The 14,315-nt window shown below is 51.4% G+C and overlaps 1 protein-coding gene across 2 annotated transcripts in view; it reads left to right on the top strand.

Annotated features, from left to right (window-relative positions):
- Positions 1–11,294, top strand: part of INCENP (inner centromere protein) — a 30,115-nt gene extending 18,821 nt beyond the window's left edge. For both annotated transcript variants that reach the window (XM_060303085.2, XM_060303084.2), the window contains exons 11-18: positions 802–911; positions 981–1,101; positions 1,476–1,598; positions 2,897–3,027; positions 4,646–4,724; positions 4,904–5,011; positions 6,267–6,417; positions 7,910–11,294. In XM_060303085.2, the coding sequence (XP_060159068.1) occupies positions 802–911; positions 981–1,101; positions 1,476–1,598; positions 2,897–3,027; positions 4,646–4,724; positions 4,904–5,011; positions 6,267–6,417; positions 7,910–8,124 (1,038 nt within the window). In that variant the 3' untranslated portion in view covers positions 8,125–11,294. The remainder of the gene's footprint in view (positions 1–801; positions 912–980; positions 1,102–1,475; positions 1,599–2,896; positions 3,028–4,645; positions 4,725–4,903; positions 5,012–6,266; positions 6,418–7,909) is intronic.
- The last annotated feature ends 3,021 nt before the right edge of the window (positions 11,295–14,315 follow it).

Here is a 14,315-nt window from a genome sequence, read left to right as displayed (position 1 = left end):
CGGTGCGTGGGCTTCTCATTGCGATGGCTCCTCTTGTTGCAGAGCACAGGCTTTAGGCACGCGGGGTCAGTAGTTGTGGCTCGCGGGCTCTAGAGGGCAGGCTCGGTAGTTGTGGCGAACGGGCCCAGCCGCTCTGCGGCGTGTGGGATCTTCCCGGACCAGGGCTTGAACCCGTGTCCCCTGCATTGGCAGGCAGATTCTCAGCCACTGCACCACCAGGGAAGTCCCTCATTCTTAACTCTTTTATCAAATATAACTTTTTATATAGTTATAACCTCCGCTAACAGAGGTTACTATAGGCTGGTGAAGTAGATTAGGGATGGCATTTTTTTCCTTTATTTTCCAAACTTCTTGTGATGTGGCTATATAATAATTTCAAAAACAACTTTTTAAAAGTACTAGTTGGGGGCTTCCCTGGTGGCGCAGTGGTTGAGAGTCCGCCTGCCGATGCAGGGAACGCGGGTTCGTGCCCTGGTCCGGGAAGATCCCACATGCCGCGGAGCGGCTGGGCCCGTGAGCCATGGCCGCTGAGCCTGCGCGTCCGGAGCCTGTGCTCCGCAACGGGAGAGGCCACAACAGTGAGAGGCCCGCGTACTGCAAAAAAAAAAAAAAAAACGAGAAAAGTACTAGTTGGTTCAGCAGATCAATCTGAATCATCCAGTCTTGAGCCTTACTTTTGTGTTGCCTACACCTTGGCAGGGCTCAGGTGAGGGCACTCGTGACTCAGGCCCTTGGGAGGCCTTTGGGGTCGTCCTGGCCCAGCGCGGGGCTGCCCTCACTCCCCCACCGCCACCCCCCCAGGCGCAGGAGCGGCAACGCCTGGAGAACCTGCGGCGGAAGGAGGAGGCCGAGCAGCTCCGCAGGCAGAAGGTGGAGGAGGACAAGCGGCGCCGGCTGGAGGAGGTGAAGCTGTAAGTGCCCGCCCCCCTCTCCGGCTCCCCCAGCCTTGCTGGGCCCCCGTGACCACCCTGTGCCCGCAGGAAGCGTGAGGAGCGCCTGCGTAAGGTGCTGCAGGCCCGGGAACGGGTGGAGCAGATGAAGGAGGAGAAGAAGAAGCAGATCGAGCAGAAGTTTGCTCAGATCGACGAGAAGACGGAGAAGGTGGAGGCCTCGGGCTGTGGGTAGCAGCTTCCGCGGGCTGGGCCCTGGCGGGACCCAGGCCCGTCACACTGGGTGGCCCGAGGGTTAGGACTGGACCCGTCGGGAAGTTACGGGTTTGATGCCCTATATCCCTCTCGTGGCCGTCCGTGGGGTCTGTTCTGAGCCACGTGGAGGGTGGAAGGTCTGCCCGGGACCGAGCACAGCCCTGCGCTCCTGGCAGGTCTGGCTCCCGGGTGCCCCCTTCCCCGGGCTGTGGGGAGCTAGCCGGGGCCCCAGGGACATGGAGTATCTGCCCTGCTGCGTACTGCGCCCCACCCTGTACGGCTGAGTGGCGGGGGGCTGCTCCAATGGGCGTCTGTGGGTGGGCTCCGCAGGCCAAGGAGGAGCGGCTGGCCGAGGAGAAGGCCAAGAAGAAGGCGGCGGCCAAGAAGATGGGGGAGGTGGAGGCGCGCAGGAGGCAGGAGGACGAGGCGCGGAGGCTCAGGTGGCTGCAGCAGGTACGCACGCCGGGCTCACGCAGCAGGAGGCCGGCACTGCCTCCGCGCCCCTGGGCCGCTGGGCTCACCCCCTGCGTCGGGTTGATCTTGGTGGGTCTTGCTGCCTTGAGCTCACAAGGAGGTTTCACGAAGGCCATGGAGGTGGGGACGGGGACGGGGACCCGCCCTGTGTTTTCTGTAGAGGCAGCAGTTTGAGGGTTAAGTGCGCGGACTCTGGAGCCAGACTTCCAATCTCAGTTCTGCCATCTATTAGCTGTGTGACCCTGGGTGGGTTATTTGGCCTCTCTGTGCTTTGGTTCCTTCAGGTAGCAGTGGTATCTACTCGATAGGGTTGTTGCGAGGATTAAACGTTCTGCCTCTAAGATGACGGGCCCACCTCTTCCTGGGAACTGTCGGTCTTACGACTCTAGGGAACACAGATCTGGCATTAGGGGGTCATAAGACTAATGGCTAAGATTTATGGAGTATTTACATTGTGCCAGGCACTGTTCTAAGTGCGTCATGTGTATAAACTCAGCAGTCTTAGGAGGCGTGGGCGTGACTGTTGTCCCCATTTTATCAATGAGGGTAAAACCGAGGCCAGAAGGCTTCTGTGACTCGCCTCGTGTCACCCAGCTCACGAGTTTGGCTTCGTCCAGTCTGTACCCTTAACTACTAAATCTGCCGCTGCAGCAAAAGAAGTTGTCGCAAGACGCGCCTCAGGCCGGTTGCCGTGGTCCTTGTGGGTGGAGCCTCGTATCGGGTGTCCCTGGGCTCAGCCCCTGCTGTTATTTTTTTTAATTTATTTATTTATATTTATTTCTCTAAATTTTTGGCTGCGTTGGGTCTTCGTTGCTGCACGCGGGCTTTCTCTAGTTGCGGCGAGCGGGGGCTACTCTTCATTGCAGTGCACGGGCTTCTCATTGCGGTGGCTTCTCTTGTTGCGGAGCACGGGGTCTAGGTGCATGGGCTTCAGCAGTTGTGGCACACAGCCTCAGTAGTTGTGGCGTGTGGGCTCAGTAGTTGTGGCTCGCAGGCTCAGTAGTTGTGCTGCACAGGCTTTAGTTGCTCCGCGCATGTGGGATCTTCCCGGACCAGGGCTCGAACCCGTGTCCCCTGCATTGGCAGATGGATTCTCAACCACTGCGCCACCAGGGAAGTCGGCCCCTGCTGTTCTTGATACGAGAGGAGCTTCTGGGAAGGACAGGCCCTCCGGCCAGCTGCTCCTCCCCCCACCCCCCCTTCCTCCCTCCCAGACCCGCTCTTGCCTCTCCAGCCCGGGCTGGCCTGCGAACCCTGACCTTGCTCTCTGGTCACAGGAGGAGGAGGAGAGGCGCCACCAGGAGCTGCTGCAGAGGAGGAGGGAGGAAGAGCAGGAGCGGCTGCGGAAGGCGGCCGAGGCCAAGAGGCTGGCGGAGCAGCGCGAGCTGGAGCGGCTGCAGGCCGAGAGGTGAGGCGTCGCGGAGGCCCGGCGCCCAGGTGACTCTGTGGCGCCTCGCTGTCACATCAGCCGTCCTCCTGTGCGCGTGTGGCTGACACACAGATGTAGCCGTCACCCAGACGCAGCTCCTGCCTTCACTCGGGAGTTTGGAAAAGAAGGACAGGCTTTCTTCCTGGCTCTAGACGTGGTGTGTTGGCTGCTGGAGATTCAAGGAGTAACGGGCAGGGTCGCTCGGGATTGTGTCTCTGTTCTGCTTCCAACCAGATGAGCTGAGCCCTTTGGTTCATTCTTTTCTCAGCTGACATAAGGGGGCGGTGGGGCCGCAGGACGAGCCAGCATTTCTCAGCAGCCACTGAGGGCCTTTGGTGGCAGAGTCAGGCCACCACGTGCTGTGATTCATTGCAGGGCCTTCGGCACCCCTGGCTCGTGCCCACCGCGCGTGCTCCTCTGGGGCTGGTGATGACTCGGGCTGCCCCCCCCCATTTCCAGACTGTCCGGCCCCCCCGCAACTGGGGACCGTGGCAGATGAGCCCTCGCAGAGGCAGTGGTCTCTGCGATAGGCGAGAATTCCACGTTTAGTTCCACAAGCGTTTATCCAAGGCCAGTCCCTGTGCCGGGTTGTGCTGGGTCCTGGGGATGCCGAGGAGGGTAAGCCTCCGTCACCACCGGCCAGGAGACATGTGGGATCCTATGCGTGTGTGCAGATGCAGACTCCCCCGTGTGCGTGTAGACTCGGGCGGGCCCAGGCCCAGGCCTGGCCTCTCTCCTGCTTCCACCCGCTGGGAAACACCAGGCAGCACTTTTTTCCGTGTCCGTCTCTGTGGGTGGCTACAGGCCCAGTGGAGGAGGTGGGTCACAACCAGAGGGCTGACTGTGTCAGGGCCATCGTGTTGTTTGGCACAAAGGGGTCCCTGGTCCTGTGGGCAGAATCAGAGACAGGAGTCTCGGAGGGGGACACAGGGCGGCAGCTGATGTGACTTTAGAATTGGATGTGTGTCGGGCAGCGCCAGGGGCTTCAGGGGGTGGCGACGGTCATAACGTTTGGCAGCTTGGGCGGGTACCAAGCCACACGCTTTCCACACATTTCCTTGTTTAATCCTCACCTGAAGACACCTGCAGCGTGGGTACCAGCTGCTCCACTTCCCGGAGGGGGACACAGGTCCAGAGAGGTTCCGGGACTTGTTCAGGGTCATGAGCGAGTAAGTGCAGGTGGCTCTGAGCCGTGAACGGCCCCTCCCTGCTTCGTGTCAGGCTTGGGGCCGGGTGTTGGCCTGTGGGTCAGGACGAGTGGCGGTAGCTCAGATGACCTCATTTTGTTCTCGTGGCAGCTCTGGAGGAAAGGTGTTATGTTCCCCATTGCACAGCAGGCAAGACTGAGGCACGGAGGTCTGAGTGGTGTGGAGGCGCGGGGCCCAGTTTGGCGGGCCTCGGGGCTGAGTGCTCCCGGACCCTCAGCTGAGCGCTCCTAGCCCCTTGGGTGCGAGCACAGCTGCTGGCTCTTCGCTGGCATGCCCGTCCTGCCATTCCCTCCTCTGCGGCATGTGCCAGGGTACTGGCTTCCCTGGCAAGGGTGGAACGGGGCCGGGCCTCAGCTTCCCACCCTGACAGGCTCTTGCTCGGTCCTCAGGGAGCTGCAGGAGAGGGAGAAGGCCCTGCGGCTACAGAAGGAGCGGCTGCAGAGGGAGCTGGAGGAGAAGAAGAAAAAGGTAAAGGGGAGCCGGGCCTGTGGCTCCCACGGGGTCTGCCCTGAGCTTTGGGCTGGGAGGCCTGGTCCAGGGGCCCTGGTGCAGGAGCCGCCCTGCCTGCCTCGCTGCGAGGCGTTGGTGGGGGGGAGGGGAGAACGCACACGCGGTCTGTGACATCCTGCCCTCCGCCGGGGTCCCAGGAAGAACAGCAGCGCCTGGCTGAGCAGCGGCTGCAGGAGGAGCAGGAGAAGAAAGCCAGGGAGGCCGCGGCGGCCAGCAAAAGCCTGAACGTGACCGTGGACGTGCAGGTGAGGCCCGGGCATCAGGGTGGAGAGGGCCCCCTGGCTCTCATTATTCTCTTCTCGGTAGCCGGAGGCACAGGCTGTATGCATTAGGACCATAAGAAAGTGGAAGTATACAGTTGGCCCAGTTGTTTTTTTACTATATTTGAAATATATCTTCTTCTTTATTCTGAAAGTAGAATTTGTTGTAAAAAAAAAAAAAAAAAGAGAAAAGAAAAGAAACTAAACTTTATAAAAGAATATAAAGCAAAAGAAAGGTACCCCCAGAGGGAAAGTCTAAGTCTGGTGTCTATCTTTCTATACTTTACGTGTAAATACATTTTATACACACGCTTTACCTCACACACACATATGCGTAGTTGTAAATGGGCACAGACTACCCATACTGTCGTAGTCTGTTCGTGCTGCTACAACAAATTACCCTAGACTGGGTGGCTTAAACGACAGACACACTGGGAAGTCCAGGGTCAAGGCGCTGGCAGATCCAGTGTCTGATGGGAGCCCTCCTCTGGTTCACAGACGGCCGTCTTTTCGCTGTGTCCTCACATGGCCAAAGGGGAGAGGGAGCTCTCTTTTCTAAGGGAACTAATCCCGTTCATGAGGGCTCTGCCCTCATGACCTGAGTACCTCCCGAAGGCCCCACGTCCAAATACCATCACATCGTGGGTTAGGATTTAACATGGGAATTGGGGGGGAATATTTAGTCCACAACACATACCATTTAGCAGTTTGATTTTTTCTCGTTTTTTTCCTTTCACTTAATGTATCCTAGACGTCTGTCTGTTTCACCGCTTGTAAATCTCTTACTTTTGACCGCTGTGTTCCAGTTAGTGGTACCAGAAGGTCTTTAACCAGTCCCTAATGACAAGCATTTAGGCTATTAATGCTGTTACAAACAAAATGTAATATAAGGTTTTCATTGCAACACCGTTTAAGATGTTGAAAACTTGGAAGTTAGCTGAACCACATGGTTAAATTACAAATCCTGGGGTTCCCAGTGAACTGCCCTGCTGCGGGTCACAGGACACACACTGACACACTAACCTAGAAGGATGTTTACAACATACTTTCACATGAAAAAAGAAGACATGGAGTCATGTATATGGTGTGATTTTTTTTTTTTTTAATTAAAAAGCGACCCCTGAACCTTCTTCTTTTTTCCCGTGAAATGAGGGGAGGTGGCCAGAGCCCCATGCTCCTCAGTGGCGGGAGGTACCAGCCTGCAGGGCAGGCAGCTGACGGCCTTGTTCATCTTTTCCAGTCTCCAGCTTGTACCTCGTATCAAATGACCCCACAGGGACACAGGGCGCCCCCCAAGATCAACCCGGATAACTACGGGATGGATCTGAACAGCGATGACTCCACCGATGACGAGGCCCATCCCCGGAAGCCCATCCCCAACTGGGCCAGAGGTGTGCAGGGCCCGGAGCTCCCCAGGAGAGCCGGGTCCCCCCTTGTGACTTCGAGCCCTGGAGGGGGTGGCTCAGCGGCTGCGGGGGTCAGGAGCCCGTTGCACCCATGGGCTGGCAGCTTGAGTCGTTGGCCGACAAGTCTGCATCGGGCCTTGGGATGCGCCTGGGGAAGGGTGGGCGCCCTGTGGCCAGCGGGCTCATCTGAGGACCAGACCTGGACGTTGGGCGCTTCCATTCTCAACAGATGCATTCGATTTCAGCTGGCTGCTGGCGGGCGTGGTGCTGGGTGTTCCACCTCAGACTCTATCTGGCTGCCCCTTTGGGGTCCCACCCAGCAGGCCACAGGGACCCAAATATGCTGCCTGGGGGTGGGAATAGAGCTAAGAGTAGTGGGGTTTCAGCAGCGCACAGAGCTGCAGCAAGGGGTTCCAGCCAGCTGGGGGAGGAGTTGGAGACGGGGATGGGGGTACTCGAGGCCCAGCAGGATGGGACGCTGAGCTTACAGGCCTCTAAACAGGAGTGTGGGTAAGTGTGAAGGTGCCCCCTCAGGCCTGGGTGCAAGGCCTGCGGGGAGTGAGCAGGGCCAGTGCATGCAGCGGCTGCCTTACGGAGTTGGCGAGCTGGGGGCGGGGCGGGCTGCAGTCTCACTCCCCGGAGGAAGGGCCAGAACCCTGGAGGGGATCGGCGCTGTACAGTACAGTGTTCTGTACAGTTCTGTACAGTGTACAGAACCCCACAGTGACTAGAATCCGACTTCATCTCCTTAACGTCCAGTCATTCCAGAGGTGGCAGCGGGCAGGGGTCAGCGTGGCCGGGGAGCCCTTGACCTTTGCCAGCCTACTTAAACTCTCACTCAGTTTTCCCATCTGTGGAATGGGGGTGCTTAGAGCACCCAGCTGAGAAGGGCTATCGAGGATGAAGTGAGTTAGCGTAGGAAGGCCTGGTGCAGGGCAAGTGCTGGGCACACATTCTGCTTCCCGACGCCCCCGGGGTCCTCCTCAGCCTCGCTGGCCGGGCTCTGAGCCACCGGCAGTGTCAGCCTGCACCAGGCATCGTGGGGCTGTGGTGCTGATGAGATGAGTAGCCAACCAAGGCAGTCGAGGATGGCATCAGATGCTCTGGTTCTGGAGCTGGACTTGTCTTCAAATCCCGGCTCTGCCAGTCTCTAGCTGTGTGCCTCTGGGCAGATCTCACCCTTGTAATCCGGGGCGGGTAGAGGGCCTGCCTCCGAGGTGGCTGTGGGGATGAGGGGGGTCATGCAGTGACCTCAGCCTAGCGCCTGGCTCACGTGAGTCGCTGGAGAGCAGCTGTAGGAGCGCGCAGTGAGAGGTTATCCGTGTTTGGTTGGGGGGGGCGGCTGGACGAGGGCCCTGAGAGGAGCTGATTTGACAGGAGGTGAAGGAATGCTGAGGTGGAGAGGGCGCCGAGGGCTCTTTGTGGGGGGCAGGGGGAGCCCCAGGGTAGTGACCCAGCCCTTGGTGTCCTCCTGCAGGCACCCAGCTTAGCCAGGCCATCATCCACCAGTACTACCACCCCCCGAACCTTCTGGAGCTCTTCGGAACCATTCTGCCACTGGACTTGGAGGACATCTTCAAGAAGAGCAAGCCCCGCTACCATAAGCGCACCAGCTCTGCCGTGTGGAACTCGCCGCCCCTGCAGGGCACCAGGGTCCCTGGCAGCCTGGCCTACAGCCTGAAGAAGCACTGAGCCAGGCCCTCGGGCCTGCTGGGCAGCCTCAGCCTTCATCTGTGTCTGTATGTCTGTGTCTCTGTTGGTCTGGTGCCGTCCTGCCTCGTATCCTGTCGCTGAGGGTCCGGTCAAGTGTATATAGACGTCCTCTGTGGGCTACGGGGGAAGGCGGCTCGGGCCTGTTGGGAGGCCAGGCTTGTTGGGTGTTTGGGGAAGACCCAGGGCCAGCCTTGCCTGGTCTGCTGACAGCACTCTGTAAATAGATTGTTAGAGTTCAACTGAATTTTAGCCTCTAGTGTTTGAGAGCTAGATTAATAAAGTCTGTTCCTTCATGCCTGCTGTGAGTATCATGAAGACTGCGCTTCTCTGCAGAAAGCCCCTGACCCTGGCCCCGTCTCGGGCCGCTGGATGGGCTGGAGGAATAGGACCTGCTTTTTCTCCTGGGATGTGCGTCAAGGCCACCTGGGTCCCACCCCCAGAGATGCCGACGGAGTGGGTGATTCTGATGCCACCCTGGACAACCCTGAGAAACACTTCAGTTACTTTCATGTTGGGGCAGGTGACGCTACTTCCTGTTTTTCTGGGGAGCGCCCTGCCTGTAGAGGGGGGCTCATTCAGTGGGTAAGACCTGGAGTTGAGGTCAGGGGAATTGGGCTCTTGACACAGCTCTGCCGCTTAAGAGAGGCCCTCAGCCCCTCCACGCCTCAGGCTCCACCCACCCTTGCTGCACGGATGGTGAAAGGACTTGAGAACGTGGACGTGCTGCTGAAGCAGGAGATCTGGGTTAGGAAGGGGCCGTCTCTTGAAACTACCTCGGGACCAGTACGTGCAAGTAGTTGAGATGTTTCTCCAACAAATCCAGGCAGCTGCTGATTAAATGCTTAGTGTCCATGGAAGCTGGCCCTGCCCCATCGCTGCCAACCATGTTGTAAACGTGCCACATCTTCATCATCTCCTACTCCAGCCCCTGGAATGGGGGTTGGTGAATTGGGGCCTATGGGCCAAATCAAGTTGCAGTCCATTTTTGTAAAGTTTCATTGGAACCTGCCCAGTAGAAATGAATGCCTGTTGTCTCCGGCTGCTCTGCTGAGGGCAGAGTTAAGTAGTTACAACAGAGGCCTTATGGATCGCAAAGCTGAGAATATTTACTATGAACCTTTACAGAAGATGTTTGCTGACGCTGCTTTCGGACAAAATCAAGGCTGAATATAAGAGAGCTTTTTAAAATGAGTGAAGAGTGAATGCACACAACAGAATGAAATCTAGAAGATTCCACCACGCAAAGAAAAACATTTTACAGTTCATTCAAATACGGTGCGAATTTAAATTTGTTCCATATGTTCTCTGATGAGAAACTGTTGTGTTGAGTCAACTGGTGAATGTGTCTTTGCCTGAAACCACAATGTCAAAATATTACCTCTTATAAAAGCATATTTACATAGTGTGTTTGAGAAAAAAATTGTTATTCAGCAAAAAGGTAGTTACAGGTTGCACTGCATCTTCACTAGTACTTGATATTGTCAGTGCTTCTTATTTTAGCCATTCTAATAGACGCGTAGTGAATTCTCATTGTGGTTTTAATTTGCATTTCCATAATAGCTGGTGATGGTGAACATCTGCTCACGTGCTTACTTGCCATCTGTGTATCTTTGGCAAAGTGTTCAACTCATTTGTTCTTTTTGTTTTTTGGTTCCTTTTTTACTGGGCCACGATTTCTTTCTTCATGTGCCTTGTGGGGTTTTTTTTGTTTTTTTTTTTGCCATGCCACATGGCATGTGAGATTTTAGTTCCTCAACCAGGGGACCAGGTATCAAACCCATGCCCCCCCTGCAGTGGAAGCACAGAGTCTTAACCACTGGGCCACCAGGGAAGTCCCTCATTTGTTCATTTTTAAATTGAGTTGTTAGTTTTCTTACTGTTGTGTTTAGAATCTCTACGTATTATGGGTACAAATGTGATGTCAGATACGTGCTTTGCAGTATTTTCTCCTAGTCTGCAACTTGCCTTTTCATTCACTTAACAGTATTTTTCATAGAGCACAAATTTTAATTTTGATGAAATCCAGTTTATCAGCTTTTTTTCCTTTTTATGGATGGTGCTTTTTTGGCTTCATGTCTAAGAAATCTTTGTCTAGCCCCAGTTCTCAAAAGATTTTCTCCTATATTTTCTTCTAAATAGTTTGTAGATTTATATATTACATTTAGGGTTATGATCTGTTTTGAGTTAATTTTTTTTTAATGTGAGGTTTATGTTTTTGTTTTGGGAGCATATAGATAGATGGATGTCCAGTTGTTCTAGAACCATTTGTTTAAAAGACTATTCTTTTTCACTGAATTTCTTTTGTATCTTTGTCAAGAGTCAATCAGCCATATTTGTATGGGTCTATTTCCAGACTTTGTATTCTCTTTTGTTGATCTATGGGTCTGTCCTTTTACCAATATCACATGGTCAAGATTACTGTAGCTTTTATAAGTCTTAAAAATCTGGTAGTGTGATTTCTCCATCTTTATTCTTTGCAAAATTATTTTGGCTTTTCTATCAATTTTGCCTTTCTGTATAAATTTTAGAATCAGCTTATCTATACTAAAACACTGCTGGGATTTTGATTGAAATTACATTAAATCTATATATTATAAGTTTGGGGAGAATTCACATGTTTATGCTAGTGAGTCTACTAATCCATGAACATGATATATCTCTTCATTTATTTACATCTTTGGTTTCTTTTATCAGCATTTTGCAGTTTCAGCATGCAGATCCTGTATAAGATTTGTTAGATTTAAAGCTAAGTATTTATTTTCTTGGAGCTGTTATAAATGGTATTGTCCTTCTAATTTTGGTTTCTACTTGTTCATTGCTAGTGTATAGAAATGCAGTTTCTATACTTTGATGTATTGACCTTGTATCTTGTGATGCAACTAAAGCAGTACTTAGAGGGAAATTTATAGCACTAAAATGCCTATGTTAGAAAAACAGTGTCAAATCAATGACGCTAGCTTCCACTTTAATAAACTAGAAAAAGAAGAGCAAACAAAAATATAAGCAGAATAAGGGAAATAACAAAGGTAGAGCAGAAGTCAGTGACATTGGAAAGAGAAAAATGATAGAGAAAATTTTATTAAACCCAAAGCTGGTTCTTTAAGAAGCTCAAAAAAAAAAAAAAAAAATGTAAACCTCTGTTGAGGCTGATAAGGAGAAAAAGAGTAAACAAATGACCTATGTCAGGAATGAGAGGAAACACCACCACAGATTCTACAGATACTAAAACTAGAAGAGAATATTATGAACAACTTATGGTAATTTGACAATTTAAATGACATGGACACAAATTCCTTGGAAGATAAAAATTATCTCAGTTCACTCAAGAAAAAATATAAAATCTAAACAGCCCTATGTATGACAGAAGTTTAATTTGTAGTTTAAAATCTCACAAAAAGGGTCTTCCCTGGTGGTACAGTGGTTAAGAATCCACCTGCCAACTCAGGGGACATGGGTTCGATCCCCAGTCCGGGAAGACCCCACATGCCGCGGAGCAACTAAGCCTATGCGCCATAACTACTGAGCCCATGTGCCACAACTACTGAGCCCGCGCACCACAACTACTGAAGCCCGTGCGCCTAGAGCCCGTGCTCTGCAACAAGAGACGCCACCACAATGAGGAGCCCTCGCACCGCAACGAAGAGTAGACCACGCTCGCCACAACTAGAGAAAGCCCGCGCACAGCAACAAAGACCCAATGCAGACAAAAATAAATAAATTTTAAAAATAAATAAAATTTCACAAAGAACCCTCTAGACTTAGATCATTTTAGCGGTAAATGTTCAAGGAAGAAATAACACCAATTCTACACAACCTCTCCCAAGAAATCAGAGGAAAAAATATTTTCCTGCTCCATCTATGTGGCCAACATTGCTCTGATCCCCAAACCAGACAAAAGACGTTGCAAAAAAGGAAAGCTAGAAGATTACCTGCCATGAACATCAAGGTTCTTTGAGTTTTAGCAAATGAAATCCAACAAATGACTCATATAAAGAGCATAATATATCTTAACCAAATAGGGTTTATCCCAGCATTGCAAAGTAGGTTTAACTTTTGAAAGTCAATGTAATTCACCATATTAATACAGGGGGGAAATCATGTGATTAAATTGATAGATACAGAAAGTGAGCTGGACAGTTTAACACTGATTCATGATAAAAGCTTTAAGCAAGTAAGAATTTTAAGGGAATTTCCCCAGTTTGAAAAAGCCCTTCTACCAAAAAATCTTCAGCAAGCACGGTGAATGTCTGGATGCATTCCTCCTACTAACAGGTCCAATGCAAGGATGCCCACTGTCATTACTTCTGAACATTTTACTGGAGGTTCTAGCCAGTGCAAGAGGGCAGTAAAGAAAAAAGGTACGAGAAAGAAAGGATTAAAATTATATTCAGAGATGACTTGTAGAAAATCTCACAGTGTCTACAAAAGGATTAATAAGTGAGCTTAGCATGGATGCAGGGTACGAGGTTAATATATGAAAACCGATTGTATCTCTCTACACCTGCCTTGCACAATCAGAAGTTGAAATTGAAAAACAATGCAATGGATAACGTCCAAAATTATCAACATCTTAGTAAATTTGACAAAAGATGTGAAAGACCTGTATAGTAAAAAAAAAAAAAAAAAAAAAAATTGCTGAGAGAAACTAATGAAGACCTAAAAGGGATATGTATAATACAATGTTCATGAATTGGAAACTCAATGTTCTTAAGATGTCAATAAGAACAAATTTGAGGGGGCTACACTGCATAACTTCGAGACTATTACAAAGCTGCAGTAATCAGGATAGTATCGTATTAGTGTAAAGATAGACACATAGATCCATGGAATAGATCCGTGGAACTGTATAGAGTCCAGAAATAGAGCTACATATGTATAGTCACTTGGTTTTTGACAAAGGTGGAAAGGGACTTCAGTGTGGGAAGGATAATGTTTTTCAAAAAATTGTCTTGGAACAATTGGATATATTTAAAAATCTCCCACCCTTCTCATACCATCTATCAGGTTAATTCATGATGGATCATAGGCCTAAATGTAAAAACTAAAAATATAAAACTAGAAAAAAAATGGGACAAAATCTTATTATCTTTGTATTTGGTACAGATTTCTTACACGACACAAAAAGTATGAACTATAAAAAAAGTCAAAATTTCAAACTTTTTGCCTTTTAAAAGTCACTGCTGCTAACCATTCCCCTGCCCCCATGCGTGAGGTGGTGCAAATAGCCTATCCTACCATATTCCCAGGAACAGAGCTGGGAAAGGTCTTCAACACCTAGTCAGAGTAAAGATGAACAGAACAGGTTTATCTAGGCTCTCTCTTGCTTCCGTAGGACCCATCCATGCGTGCCAATCCCACCCCTCGTTGTAGCCCTCCATCTCACCTCCCTGACAGTGTTCCTCTGGCCGGGCCCCATGTGGTTCCCTGCCCTGGGAGACTTTCCCCATATCCCTCAGGTAGACTAAGGCACAGCTGCTTTCTTGCTCCATCCAGGATGGTGATGCCACGGGTGCCCCTGCAGCTCAGTCCGCTGAGCAGCAGTGAACGCTGGGTAAGCTCTGCTTGGGGAAGAGCCACAGCAGCCTCTGCTCCCTCTGGGCTCCCCCAGAAGCTTCGGGAAAGAAGGAAGAGCAGGCATCGGAAGGGAAACTGGCCATAGCCTGTGTTCCAAAGGTTTGCAAACTTGATCTCAGGTTACTGTCCTGTCTGTCCTTTTGGAGCTCCATTCTGAGGTTCTCGTGGATACGTATAGAGCAGGCAGCAGCAGCCAGAGCTAGAGAAGCTGAGTTACTCGAGGCCTGAGGCACCTGCTTTGTATCCTTACTGAGGAATGCAACCTTGGTTGTCCCCAACCAGCAAAGCAGAAAATAAGTTCCATGGCCCACCCCAACCAAAGCTCCGCTCCTGCCAATAACTTTGAACTTTCTCGACCAAAGCGATCTGTCCTGCGTGCCGCAAGGAGGAAGTGAACTCATTTTCTTATAATGCGGAGCTTTGAAAACCGTCACGCCTTTGTTTGGTACTGGCCTTGACTGCAATTTATTAAGCCTAGAAAAGGGGACATGAAGGTCCAACACTTTCATTCAGATTTAGTTGCCGAAATCCACGAGCCTTTAATCTTATTTGCCCACAGATACACACACACACACACACAACTGCCTACATTACTT

Source organism: Globicephala melas, chromosome 8, assembly GCF_963455315.2.
Source record: "Globicephala melas chromosome 8, mGloMel1.2, whole genome shotgun sequence".
In the NCBI taxonomy this organism is placed as follows: domain Eukaryota; kingdom Metazoa; phylum Chordata; class Mammalia; order Artiodactyla; family Delphinidae; genus Globicephala; species Globicephala melas.
The sequence above is the reverse complement of the archived record's forward strand: the minus strand, read 5'-3'. Positions and strand labels throughout refer to the sequence as shown.